The 13864-nt window shown below is 52.5% G+C and overlaps 1 protein-coding gene and 1 non-coding gene across 8 annotated transcripts in view; both read right to left on the reverse strand.

Annotated features, from left to right (window-relative positions):
• Window positions 1-13864, reverse strand: part of Prkag2 (protein kinase AMP-activated non-catalytic subunit gamma 2) — a 238918-nt gene that overhangs the window by 135565 nt on the left and 89489 nt on the right. Inside the window, exon 1 of one of the 7 annotated variants that reach the window (XM_004860361.4) lies at window positions 6863-8237. The exons of the other annotated variants lie outside the window; for them this stretch is intronic. Within the exon in view, the coding sequence (XP_004860418.1) occupies window positions 6863-6956 (94 nt within the window). The 5' untranslated portion in view covers window positions 6957-8237. Of the gene's footprint in view, window positions 1-6862; window positions 8238-13864 lie in introns of those variants that run through there. 7 annotated transcript variants of the gene reach the window in all.
• LOC147828977 (small Cajal body-specific RNA 2) lies at window positions 8334-8704 on the reverse strand. The gene has a single exon (XR_015449977.1).

The following is a 13864-nucleotide window of genomic DNA, read 5'->3' on the forward strand; positions in this document are numbered from 1 at the left end:
AGCTGGGGTGGAGGAGAAGCTGGCGCAAAGTTCGCTGGCTCATCTTGGCTGGGAAACATCCCTGGGGGAGTGGGTGGCTGGTGTGGTGCAAGCATGAGACCCAGCGCAGAGTCCAGGCTTTCATGGTGGGGACATCAGCCCCATCTTCCTGGACCCTCCCAGCCCAAGTCGGGGTGGCCTTGCCGGGAGACTCCCTACCAGCAGGGAACACAGAAGTGAAAGGAAGAGGGCAAGATGCGGGCTCAGTGAGCAGCATCTCACTTGGAGGATCTTTTTCCATTTTCTGCATTCTTGAAGTTCCAACATCCAGCCTGGGAGGGACCATCCCTCCCTCTCAGCCTCCCACTGTCCTGGACAGCAGAGGCTCACCCAGGCCCACCTTTCACAGCAGACCGCCCTTGCTTTCCTACCTGCTGGTCTCTGGCCCTCACACTCCATGCAGCCACATTCCCTGCCACTGTCATCGTCACCAAAGGGAAGAGACCAGACAGTTAGCCAGCACAGCGTCCCAGAGCCTCCGATGTGTCACAGGAGCCCAACCCTCTGCATACACTGACTCACCTGCCTTTCCCTTGTGCCCTGCTGCTTCCCAGGCAGCCCTCACCCTACGGCACTGCACATCTCCTCCTCTTGGGGACCATGACAAACAGGCTTCCCAACAGCAGTCAGCTCCTGATGTCCTCATAGAGCCATACTTTAAAATGCATCCACCCTGGTCCACGGTGATACCAACCAGGCAGTCTCCCTTTTCCATGCTCGGTCCTGACACACATCACAAGGCCCCCAAGGAAAATGTGTCCACAGCCACTGTCACAGGAAGGCTCTGAGGAAGTGGAGGCCAGCCTGAGGATTTCTCAGAAATGGAAATTGTTTCCCCGGGCTTCACTCCATGGCACAGAGCACATGGAGGAGCTGGAGGGACCATGGGCGCTGTGGGACCTCAGAAGGCAGAACTCAGTTTAGCTGGCGGCAGGTGGTGGCTGGTCATTTCTGGCTTCTCTCCCAGCAAACCTGAATGCTCCCAGAAGCAGGAAACTAGAAGGCACTTGAATAATAGATATAAAAGTTCTGGGGGACTAAATTATGCAGAGCAGAGCTCCGATAGTTTTATCACTCATTTATTTTGTTTTGTTTGGTTTTTTGAGACAGGGTCTTACTGTGTAGTTGAGGCTGGCTTTGATCCCACTGTGCAGCCCAGGCTGGCCTCAAACTTGCAGCGATCCTCCTGTCTTAGCCTCCCTAGTATTGGGTTTATAGGCATACATCACCATGACTGTTTTATCACCCATTTTTTTCAGTTAGGAAATCACTAGACTCATCTCTTCCAGCCTCAAGTGGGGCCCAGGCAAGCACCTGAGTTACTGACTCACTATGAAGGCCTTTGGAGATCCAGCGGCAGCCCCCCTCCGGGCTGCCTCTTACTGCAGCCCCAGACCCTACACCTGTCCAGCCTACCCCACTGTGCAGCCTGTGGTCGCCCACCACTCTCTTCCCCATGTGGCCCCATTCACACTGGTGCCTCTGGCCCCAGAGTGCCTGGTCAGGGACCTGGGGGAGGGGAGTCACTTCCCCCTGGGGCTACGCCCGGGGCCCCACTCTGTTCTGAGATCCAAGCTGGGAGGCTCCAAGAGCTGGGGCCCAGGCTTCTGGCCAAGGATGTGGAGTCATCCCCACCTCAGGGAACGCTCCTTGTTGACTTGTTCTGCGGAATATTTGGACTTCAGGTATTTTTTCTTCTCAATCATTACAAGACAAATTATTGCTGTAGGAGAGGATCCCTCCTGCTCTCTAAATGAACCATGCTCTGCGTCTCACCCAGGAGCTGTGAGCCTGAGGGTCATCTCGGGCACCAAGGCTTTCTGGGCTCAGAGGGCAGCCCTGGACCGGTCCCACATTAGAGGGCCAGTGGGTGACAGAGGAGCTGGGCTGCCCCACACCAGCCCTGGCCCATCACCAAGCCATGGAGACTTCTCCGCTACCATCCAGAGCCACTGCTCTTCACATTCATCCCCTTTCAGGAATCTTCCTTTCCTGTTCCTCCGCTGCTTCCACCAGGCTCTGCCTTCCTAGCGTCTCTGACAACTTCAGCTCTGAGGTCCAGGCGGGTCAGTGCTGCACTGAGATTTTCTGCTCAGAATCTGGCTCTCCCAGAAAGGCCCCCAAAACCACACACACTGCCCAAAGCCTGAGTTCTCGAGGCCCCTGGGCGTTCCTGTCACAGACTGTCCCCATCACTCAGGCCCGGTGACGGTTTCCTGTGGGCTAGTTTGATCTTCCTGACTGGCACCCTGCAGCGGCCAGGACAGGGACTTTGGGAACTGGGGTGGGAACAGCGGAAGGAAAGGCCGGGACCACCCTCATCCCCTCCGGCTGTGTGGCATCACTGTCTTGAATGCAGAGCTGGTGACTGAGCTTCGGAGATGCCGGGGCCTATTGTCCTCCCTGCCACCCTGCTGCTGAGGTGGCAGCTGCTGAGCCTCTGCTCTGGGTCCTCAGGGAGGAACGAATCCAGAGGGTCCAGGCTGTTTGAGGCTTCTATCACCAGCAGGGGCTGTGTCCAAGTGGCGTGGAGATGGCCCTACAGGGGACAGGACACAGATGACCAATTTCCAGGCCTGGCTCAGGGTGGTGGATAGAGGACGTGGCTCCTCCTCGGTCCTCTGTGCTCTGTCCCAGCCCCAGGACACCATAGCCTCGCCACAGTATCTGAGGTTCCCAGGATGACCCAGCCTCATGGAGTAAGATGTCAGAGGGCAAATGCAGCAAAAAGATTGGGTGCCAGCAGGGACATGGGGCAGCAGGCCGGGCAAGGGAGGGTCCACACTTGGAGGCTCCCTGTGGCTTCGTCTCCCACAGGTTCAAGCCAGAGTTGTCCTCATGGGGTACAGAGTGCCCACTGTACCCAGTCCCCAACTCAGGTCCCACAGCACCACCTCTGATTCCTGTTTCCTACCTGTCTGCCATTAGAAAGCCTGGACCATAGCCACCCATGTGTCAGCCCAGGGAGCCTGCCCTTTGTCCTCGTTTTTTGCTGTTAATGGCACCTAACTTTACAATGAAAACGAGTCCATCAGAACAAGTAAATCACAAAAGGACAAATACTACACAATTCCACTTCGGTGAGGTCCCTGGAGTCATCAAATTCCTACACAGGAAGTAGAGTGGGGCTTGTCAGGGGCTGGGGGAGGAAGAGCAGGGCTTTTGTTTCATGGGTGAGGAGTCCCAGTTGTGGGAGGTCATGGCTACCCAGCCATGTAAATGTGCTTAATGTCCCTGAAACGCATGCTTAAAAATGGTGGTGAAAGCACACTTTGTGTCACAAATGTTTTATCATGATTCAACAACCCTCATTTGTCTGTCTTCCCTCATGAAGCCATGTGCCCCACACAGCTGGCTCTACTCTTGCTGGTTGCAGTGTCCCCAGCACTGGAAAGGTGACCAGAACAAGGTACATGTTTGTGGCATTGACCCAATGGGTCATGGGTGGACCCGGAAGTTAGGCACTGTTACGCTATTCTCCCTGCTTCTGCATACATTTGAAGCTTCCATCATAAAAGGTTGAAATCTATCTTAGGCTATTTCGAAGCAAACCTCATCAGGACACCAGAGGCCAGGCCAGCAGATGGGCAGCCAGAGAGGGAGGGAGGGCCAGGGAGGATGAGGGGCAGCAGAGAGTAGGCGACAGGCTTCACTTTCAGCTGAGGCCCTGGCTTAAGACAAACAGCACCCGGCACTGCCACAGCACCTCACACAGCAGAGGGCTTTGCTGCTCTCTTGGGGACAAGGGGTGTGACCAACCAGCTGGTGGGGGGACCCAGGTAATGAAGAGCACTGCTGCTTTTCCATAGTCGATGGACGTGCAGTCTTCAAGAGCAGGGTACAGAGGAGGGAGGCTGGATGTTCAGGCCAAGAGGGGCCAGTGGCTTTCCTCAGACCCTAAGCACAGGGTGACACCCATCCCCAGCACTGCCCTTCGATTCCTGTCCCTGGTGCCCACCCTACAAAGCGCCTCAGAAGACCCCAAGCTCCCTGATGGAATTACTCCTCTATCTGCAGTGGGCAGAAGCCAACCGTCCTGTGTCTAACCAGCAGACCCCTCCTGATGATCCTTTCACGTTATTATCCCCACTGCTGTATGCGCTTTGTCTACACCCCGGGTCTCTCTCCACCAGAGGTGCTAGAACAGAGGTTTAAACCAAAATCATCCCAACTGCCATGTGGGGGATGGGGACCCTGGGCAGAAGAACTATTTCTTCGAACCTGCAGCTGGTCCTGCCTGGCTCTGCAGCTGGAGCCGAGGTGTGGCTGTAAAGTGGAAGGTCTGTCTCAGGCCCAAGGGTCACACTTCCTGGTGACAGCCATGTACGTCTCGGGGGAAAGGCCACTCACAGGCCAGTACCAACAGCTTAGGGACTGTGGACCAGCGGGCTATGCCCTTCCCTTTCAGTTGTTTGGGACAGTTCTCAGGCTCTGGGGACATCTGTATAGGTGCGTGTGCGTGTGCGTGTGCGTGTGTGCGCTTTGACCATGCAAGTATGAGTTTGTGCATGTGTGCACACACATGTATGTACTTGTGAGTGCACGTTGCAGGTGCACATGTGTAAGCATGCGTGTGCACGCATGTGAGTGTGCACACGTGTAACAAAGATGCATCTCTTGACCCAAGCCATAGCAGGGAAGCACCAGATGAAACAAAGGGCATCTTGTCCCCAGAGGGTATGTTCTCATCCTGTTGGGACCAGAAAGACAGTGGTCCCTGGAGAAGGCGGCAGCCGAAGAAGGAACCAAAGGGCGGCCAGGGACCTGGGCTGATGGCCTCAGTGGGTGTCGTCTGCGGGAAACAGAGGCTGAGCACAAGGCAGGCACCTTCACAGCCACGCATGGAAGCCTTCTTGGGCGAAGAGGAGGCCTCATCTGAATGACTGTTCACAGGAGGAGCAACTGTCTGAGGCAGGGGCGCTGCTGGGAGGGAATTTAAAGTCCGAATGCCTGGAGCATCCTGGCCCCGGAATGGAGGATTTTCGAGCCGAGCCCGTGATTTACTTACAGAGAATAAGGTGGGGCTTTGGGTTCAAGCTCCAGACAGTACATTTCCCTGGGGACTGGGTTGTTATCCCCAAGAGGCCAGGTTACAGGAAGGTAACGAGGTATTTCTGAGTTGACCTTTCAGCTGGACCCTCAGGTGGGTGGGTAAGCCAGGCAGAGCCAGGAGGGTGGGGTGTGCCCACAGGCCCCTGTGTTTTCCTGCACTCCTCAGATCCGTGCTCGGCCCTGGGCAGGGGCTGGCACTGCCTGTGTGTCCTGGCTTTTGGTTCCTCTCACCTGGGCACTAACAAAGGAAAAGTCAGACATCGAATCAACCCAGCGCCCTGGTCTCCGACCACCTAGGAGTGGTTCTGCGCAAGCAGGGCATGGGCAGGTTTCCACTTGCTCCCCAGATCCCAGGGGAAGGCTCTGGGGTCTGGACTTCCCTGCCCTGTGGTCAGAGCTGGCATTTGCACACAAGAGCTTCTGCAGATCGGTAGAGATGCAAGTATTATTTTTGATCTCAGGAGACAGGATGACAGCCGCTCGTAGACAGTAGGAGAGAAACCACTGTCTGGCACGCAATGGGCATTTAATAACTGGCCTGCCTGCCTGTCTTTATTGCCAAAGTCAGACTTTTAGGTCAATAATAGGTTCAGATTGAATTCTGTGATAAATGAGGATTTAGTTCCTTGTTATTTACAACAAGTCTTCTTAGATCAGTCACTGAATTTCCAGTCCAGGAAGCCCATTCTGCTCCTCTGGAAATTCACCCCAGAACATATGAGGCTGCCTGAAACCAAAAACCACGGTCCTCCTGCTGGGCTCCCCAGACCCTGGGGCTCAGCCTGACCCAGCCCGTGAGGTTGCAGCGATGATGTTCAGTCTGATATCACCAGAGTCAGGCAGATTCCAGATTTACCTTCTCTCACAATCCCAGTTTTTACCTCCTGCCCAGATGTTTCTCCAGAGTCATCTTCCTACTCTGCGCAGGACACATTTTTGCCACTGACCATGTTACCAAGCAGGCAGGAGTAGAGTGGCACAGCCCCACCTTTCCTCATACCCTGGGCAGTGTTCCCCACTGTGCTGGGACCAAGCTGTTAAGCCCCAGCCACAGCCCACACTATTCATGGTGACAGGCTTCCCCTGTCTTAAAACATGACCCCTCTCTCAACTAAGGCTCCGAACGGGAGTCCTTCCCAGGACCTGGGAAGTCATGAAACTGCTAGGCTCTACCTGCGTGGCTCCAGACAGACAGGGTACAGCCACACCACACCTGCAGGTCCCTGGAAATGCTGAAGCCCATGTGCTGCTCCACCTGTGCCAGCCATGCTGGTGCCAGCCCCCAAGCCTCCTGCAGCAGCACCCAGAAGCAGGAAGCCCACAAAGCAAGCTTGTCCTCCAGGCTGGCAAATGAGGCAGCTGTTTCTGTCTGGCCCGAACCCTTGATCTAGCAGATTACTCACCCAGGACAGTGGCGGAAGCCCTTCCTCGTGGCCTCTGCAATAATTTGCTCGCTTGCACATTTAATTTTTAACAATGGAAACAGACCCTTCCAACCCATTCTTGGCCTCTCAGCCACTGGTTTTGCTAAATGAATGACTATCCAGTGATCAATCCTCAGTGAGCCAGAGTGGGGGACAGAAAGAAATGGCTTCAGAGAGGGGCACTCGAGGTGTCTGCAGAGGCACAGGACTGTCTCGATGAGGCCATTCCTCCTCTAACTGCTGCCCCTGGTTCTGTCCAGAGCCAAGGGGAAGCAGCTAGCAAAGGTGGCACTTGGGGACCTCCATGGTGAAGACCCCAGAGGGGCAGGGAAAGGGCAGCGTCCTACCAAACAGGCCGTGGGGCTCCGACTGGCGCCTCTGGGTGCTCCGGTTTTGGTCTTTGGGTTTCCTGCTGCTCCGGAGACTTCCGAAGCGCTTCATGAGTAGTCGTGGCCCAAGAAGCAGTGCCAGGTGAACATGTCAGGACCGGCAGAATGGAGTCAGCCCCAGGTAGCAGGCAGGTCACCGGGAGGGGCCTGGCATCAGCCGGCAGTGCTGGTGCCCAGCAGCCTCCTTGCTGAGGACCCAGTGTTGGCAGATGGCCTCACTGTGGTCTCACTCCAATGTCCCCAAGGCTCTGGCCCAGAAGCCCTGATGGGGCTGCTGCACGTCAGCCACAGCAGGTGGAGTGTCACTCGCTGTCCCCTAAGTAGGCAAGACGCTGCCGGAAGCACACACAGAACTTCGCAGGGAATTTGTCTGTGTAGCTAAGGTCAGCTGCTCAAGGATACGCTCCTGGGTTCTTTTTTCCTCCTTACTTAAGAAAGAGGGGAGTCTAGGAGGCAGAGGAAGCACAAGCTCGCCAGTCATGTGCAGATTGCTGGGCGCCTCTTTAAAGGCTGTAAAAGGAAACCGAGCCTGCAGACAATTCCTGGCCCGGGTGGCTGGGCACATTCCCATTATGACATGACATCACACAACTATTTTGATGGGAGTGCTCCGGGGCTCCGCGGAGCAGAAGACTCCAACTGCTGCTGGAGAGGCCGCCAGTGCCGGGGCTGGAAATCGCTGAGTCCACACTGGCTCGAGCTCTGCTCTGCTCGCTGGGGCAGCAACAAGATCATCCTAGGTGGGGTGGGGTGGGGTTGCCTCGGAATTTAGCGGAAGATCTTCAGCAAGTTTGTAACCTGAGCTCTGGGCTTGCTGGGAATTATGCAAGCGCTCAGAGAGATTTTAAAGGGGATCTGGTTTAACTGCTCCTATGACAGATGGGGAAACTGAGGCCCAGGACGGCGCTGTGACTTGGCCAAGGTCCTGAGCCAATGGCAGAACCAGATCTGGGACTCTAATTTGCTTGGTGCCTTCGCCAAACCTCTGATTTAATGTAACACAACAGAAAACTTTGAGTTTGCAACTAAAAACATACACACACACACAATAAAAGCACAAGATAGGGAAAAAAATTCTCAATTATTTTGCTGATATTATCCCTAGAGAAAAAGGAAGTTACCTTCTCTGCTACCAACCAGATTTGTGACCTTAAGAAAGACACCTCCTGTCCTTGGGCCTCAGTTCCCTCCTCTGTGAATCAGGACAAGATTTTGTGTAGGTCAAACAGCCTGAACTTTTTTGTTTTTTGAGACAGGGCCTCACTGCATGCTCCAGGTTGGCCTTCAACTCACTGCGCAGTCTAGATTGGTCTTGAACTCACAGCAATCCTCCTCCCTCAGCCTCACCAATTGAATTTCTCCTCCTCCTCCTCCTCCTCCTCCTCCTCCTCCTCCTTCTTCCTTCTTCTCCTTCTTCTTCTTGTCTTTTTCGGATCAGAATCACTTCAGTAAGGCAGGCCCAGCCTTCTCTATCTGATCAATTCATCACTTCCGGGCACTGTGCCCACAGGACCAGCTCTGGGACCTCAGGAGAGGCGTCCACAAGCCGGCACCCTCAGGGCCTCACTGAACAGCATCCCTGAGAAGGGGGATCTGCGGAGGGGAGCTTTTCCTTTTGGGGCAGCCTGGTGGGGCTAGAGTCATGACCCAGTCAAATATCAAGGTGCAGATGGGGGAGGGGTGGGGGAGCACTGGCTCACCTTGCACGCCCACTCACGCGTCCATTCATACACTTGGCCCACACGCACCTTGCCCGGTTGCACCAACAACCCACAGGCTTTGTCTGTCAGTGCTGGGATCATAGGTGTGTGCCACCACACCCGGCTGACAACAGCCCCTTCCTTCAATTCTCCTCCAAGTGCTCTAAGGTCAGTGTCTTCCTCTTTCTTGCTGGGACCAATCCATAGATACGGGGATCAAATCTTTGTAGCTAGAACACAGGAAGGACATCCACAGTGGGCGCCACCCTTAAGGGAGAGGCCAAGGTAAACCCCTGAGCAGAGCCAACTGCAGGAAAAGGTGGTGCCTGTGTGACCGGGCACACTGGCCAGTGGACAAGGGTGTCATCCGCACAGAGAAGGGGCTGAGATCTGCCTGGTCATGGACTCTGGCACCCGGCCGCTGATGCAGCTGCCAAGGACCTGGCCTCAGAAAAGCATCACCAAAGTCACAGCCACTCAGCCCCAGCTGGACAGCAGATTATCTCTGTGGTCAGCGCAGTAGCCCTAACTTACTGTGGTAAACTCTGGAAGGGACCAAGGAGGTAGGTTCTGGAGTTTCACATTTAGATTTATTTATTTATTTTTGGTACTGGGGATTGAACTCGGGTCCTTGCACTTGCAAGGCAGGCAGCAGAACCACTGAGCTAAATCCCTGGCCCTAGACTTATTTTATTTTATTTATTTACTTTTGCTTAGAGCCTAGATTTATTTTTTAAAAATCAATCCCATTTCTAATAAAAATTAAACTGTTCTTTCGATTTAAAAGAGCAAAACAAAACAAAAGATACATAAGACTGCCAAGTGTGGTGGTGCACACCTGTAATCCCAGCACTCAGGAGGCTGAGGCAGGAGGATTGGTGTGAGTTAGAAGCCAGCCTGGGTTACATAGCAAGATCCTATCTCAAAACAAACAAAGAAACAAACAAACAAACAATCATCTATAGGAAAGGATCATAGTACAAGTATGCCAGCCAAGGAAAGGCACATTTTGAGTAAAAGATTAAATCACAAGATGTTGTCTAGGCCAATGTCACATTCTTACATGATTACATAATAAAATCTGTGGAAAGAAAGATTATTTCAAAGTCTAGTGACTAAGAGGGAATGAGTTTAAACTCACGTGGAAAATGAACAGCCACAGAGGTCTGACGGTCCCGAGTTCTGTTTAGACAGTCATTCACTCAACAAGTGGTTATTGAACCTCTATCAAGTGTACCAGACAGCTGTTGATTGAGTGGCTTAGGTGCTATGGAGAATTCAAAGACATTCTTGTCCTCCAAGAACTATATTTTAATTAGCAAAATAATAACTCGCATTTATCTTGTGCCTTCCACATGGCAGGTAGAGTGCAGGTCACCTTCCAATAGTTATTTTATTTTGTCCCTTTATCCCCAAAGCTTCAGGGCAAGTATCACAACACTGCTTGATTTAAAGACAAACGACTGAGTCAGAAACGTAGGTGTGGTGGCAGGCATCTGTAATCTCAGCCCTTGGGAGGCTGAGGCAGGAAGATTGCTGCAAATTCAAGGCCAGCCTGGGCTACACAGTGAGTTCAAGACCAGTCTGAACCACACAGAGAGACCCTCTCTCAAGAAAACCCAAACCAAAACCCAACAAAGCTATATAGGATGTGAGAGGCTCCTGTGGACTGCAGGGACTTGGAAAAGGCAGTTTCTCCCTGCTTTCCTTCTGTTAATATTTTATTATCACGGTTAGAAACTTAAAGGCAAAAGAGAGGAGAACCAGGTTTTCAAATCTTGATTTGCATCCAAGTTCACCTTGAAACTCAGACCAGCATGCGGGTGTCTATGCCTCGAGACTCTCAGGTCAGGGAGGACATTGGAAACGCCAAGCAGACCTCTGGGGGGCACATCTAAGTGGCTGGGCATGGAGGGGGCAGACCCTAACGCTTCCTCTGGCCTGTGGCTGCTGCCAGCTGTGGGCAACACATGCTACAGGTTCGCTCCATGGTGATGAAGTAAGGATACAGTACCAACTTAGGCGCAGTGAAGACAAGAATGACTTGGGTCTTCAAGGGTACTGTTGCATTACTGAGAAAAAAGTGGAGGAGGTGGCCTTGGGGCAGCAAAGTTGTTCTTGGGGACAAACGCTGGTGCATGGGGAGAGGTGACAGGTTCCCACTGCAGCTAAATGATGGGGACCCTGTCTTCTGCACATCTGGCTAAAGGCTGGGAAGATTCCCCACCCCCGGAGGACGGGGCACTACATCCCATCACAGCTCCTGCCAGGAGATGGCCCTGAATTCGGTGACAAAACCGCGCATAGGGGCGATTCCACTAGGACTCAGCGGCCAGCAGGAATAGGAATGGATGGGATGCTTTCCACACTCAGGATTTTTTTTTTTTTTTTTTGGTACCGGGGATCGAACTTGGGTCCTTATGCTTGTGCAGCAGGCGGCAAAACCACTGAGCTAAATCCCCGGCCCAGGATTTTTTTTTTTTTAAAGAAAGTGTGGAAAAAAAGAAAGGACTAAAGGCTTACAAGATGGAATTGTATTTTAGAAGGTGAAGGCCCTTCTGGATGACATTTTTAAATATCACATTCCTGGGCTGGGGATTTAGCTCAGTGGTTCTGCCGCCTGCCTCGAATGTGCAAGGTCCAGAGTTGGACCCCCGGTGCCAAACAAACAAACAAAATATCACATTCCTGGTTGGGTGTGAACCCGGAACTAGGACAACAGATGCCCTTATCTTACAACTTTCCCACATACAATCAGATCATATTTTGATGCCAGTTTTGCAAGGTTGGAGAGGGGTGGAATTGTAGGTAATTCAAACTGCACTCTTTATATTGAATGTATTTACTTCCAGTACTGGGGATTGAATCCAGGGTGTTTGCACTGAGCAGCATCCCCAGCCCTTTTTATTTTTTAAGTTGCTATGTTGTCCAGGCTGGGATTGAATTTTTGATTCTCCTGCCTCGGCCTCTCAGAATGCTGGGGTTACAGGTGTGGGCCTCCATGCTCACCGTGGCTGGTGTTTTTCTTCTGGATTTTCAACTATAAACCTCACATAACAACTAAAAAAATACTTCAACTGGTGTTGGCCCATACTGGCTGCCTCGGGGATCTCAGTCTTCGCTGGCTAAGTTGTTTTGTGTGTTCTGTGGGTGCTCCCCCCAGCTCAACGGAAAGCTCCGTGCCCTTCAGTGCTCTTGCAGTGGCATCCTCTGTCCCCAGGGGCACCTATGGGACCAATCCATCCCCCAAATCCCACCCTACTTCTGGACAGTCACTGATATAAAACCAAATTACAGAAAAGACCCTAGACCCTCCCAGTCCCCAAAGCTATGGTGGGTTCCAAGCTAGGTGCAGCCGCTGTTTTCCTGTTATTGTCACCAGGGACCCACAGGAGAAGGAAGTGCCTGAGACTCAGGGCAGGCCAAGGTCACTCTGGAGAATGGTGGCACCTCAGGTGCGGGGCCAATGAGGCTGGGAGCGCTGGTGAAAGAGCCAGCTCATGAGGACCCATGGGGACCCCAGTAACCCCGGTCCCAGGTGCCTTCCGTGTGCAGTGTCAGCTAGGAGCAGAAAGGGACAGAGGTTCCGAGGAATGACAGGAAATGTCAGGACGAGGGTCACCGGCCAGAGCAGGGGCTTTCAGCACTGGGCCACTGCTGCCGGAAAAGCAGATGAAGACACCAATGGAAACTCCTTGCGAAACCTTTGTGGGCCTCAAGCCAGGACCTGGAAAGTGCCCAGACCCTGTCACGTGATACCACAGCGTCCCGAGCTGAGGAGTGACACACCCTAGCACACTCTCACCAGGGCCCTCCTGCTGGCTGCCAAACACCGAGTCACATTTCATGGAAAGTTCTGAAGGTCATGTTGCGCTTGACTCCGAGCTCATGGCAGTGTCACTTCTTGGAGCCTCCCGATCCTTCCTGCAGGGGCTGCCTGTGAGTCCCAGCTCTGAGAGTGCCCCTCCCCTCCCTGTCACCAACACAGCAGTGGTCACACACAGGAACTGAGTTTGGAGACTGAGTGATGGGAGAGTGATTTTCTCGGCAGAGACAAAACCCTCTGCATACACAGTCTGACTTGCCCCAGCAATGCTGAGCCCACTGAGAATCAGCTGGGACCTCAGGGGCAGCTTAATTTTAAAACCACAGAGGACCCCAACTGCATCTGAAGTGCATTCATCTGGAAACCATGAACTTGAGATCCTCCTGACTCTGCCTCCCAAGGAGCTGAGATTACAGGCTTGTGTCTTCACACCTGGCCTGATCTGTTTCTTTTTAATGGTGAAATATAAACAAGATGAGAGGTAGGAAAGCTTAAAGCACTTTGGTCAAATGTAACACCTTAGAGCAATATAGGTCCACTTAGCATGAAATGTCGATCCATTTAGATGATTTCTTCAAATTTCTCCTGTAACAAAATCTTTTTTTGTTGTTTTTTTGTTTTTAGTTTTTTGTGTGGTTTTTTTTGGTACTGGGGATTGAACTCAGGACCTTGTGCTTTCGAGGCAGGCAGCAGAACCTCTGAGCTAAATCCCCGGCCCTGTTTTTAGTTTTTTGAGACGGAGACTCACTTTGTAGTTCAGGCTAGCCCTGAACTTACTGTGTAGCCCAGGCTAGCCTCGAACTTGTGGCTATCCTCCTGCCTTTACCTCCCGAGTGCTGGGATTACAGGTGTGCACCACCATGCTCAGCCTATAACAAAATCTTAACATAAGCTGGACCCATTCCACAGGAGCTTCAAGGAGATCATGTGAGATAAAAGAGCAAAAATGACCTAGATGCTATGGAACATTCATCAGCGATGCACACAGAACATTGTCCAGGTACCAGTTACCTGTGTACTGAGCTTCCTGGGGTCACTGGCCTCCCACATCTCTGTCCCTGACCCAAGTTACCCCCTGAGTAATGAACGGTAACTACTGGCTTCTGCTTCACTCAGCCATGGCCCTCATTTCAACAAGTTCAAGTGTCTGTGTGGGCCAAGTACTAAGGTGTTTTAGTTGTCAAAACTTTGCTGTCACCAAAACTAGATTCGTGTGCGTCAAAAGACATTACAAAGAGAGTGAAAAGACAAATCACAGAAGGGAAGAGAATATTTGCAAATCATAAATCTGTTAAATGTCCCGTATTGGTTAGTTTTCCCATTGCTGGGACAAAATACCTGATACCCACAATTTAAATGAGGACCAGTATGGTGTGGCTCACAGTTTCAGGGAATTCAGTCAATGGCCAGTTGCTCCAAGGCAGAAACATCAGG

This window comes from Heterocephalus glaber, unplaced genomic scaffold, assembly GCF_053883595.1.
Source record: "Heterocephalus glaber isolate CG9 unplaced genomic scaffold, H.glaber_assembly_v1.0 deba00000818, whole genome shotgun sequence".
NCBI lineage: Eukaryota > Metazoa > Chordata > Mammalia > Rodentia > Bathyergidae > Heterocephalus > Heterocephalus glaber.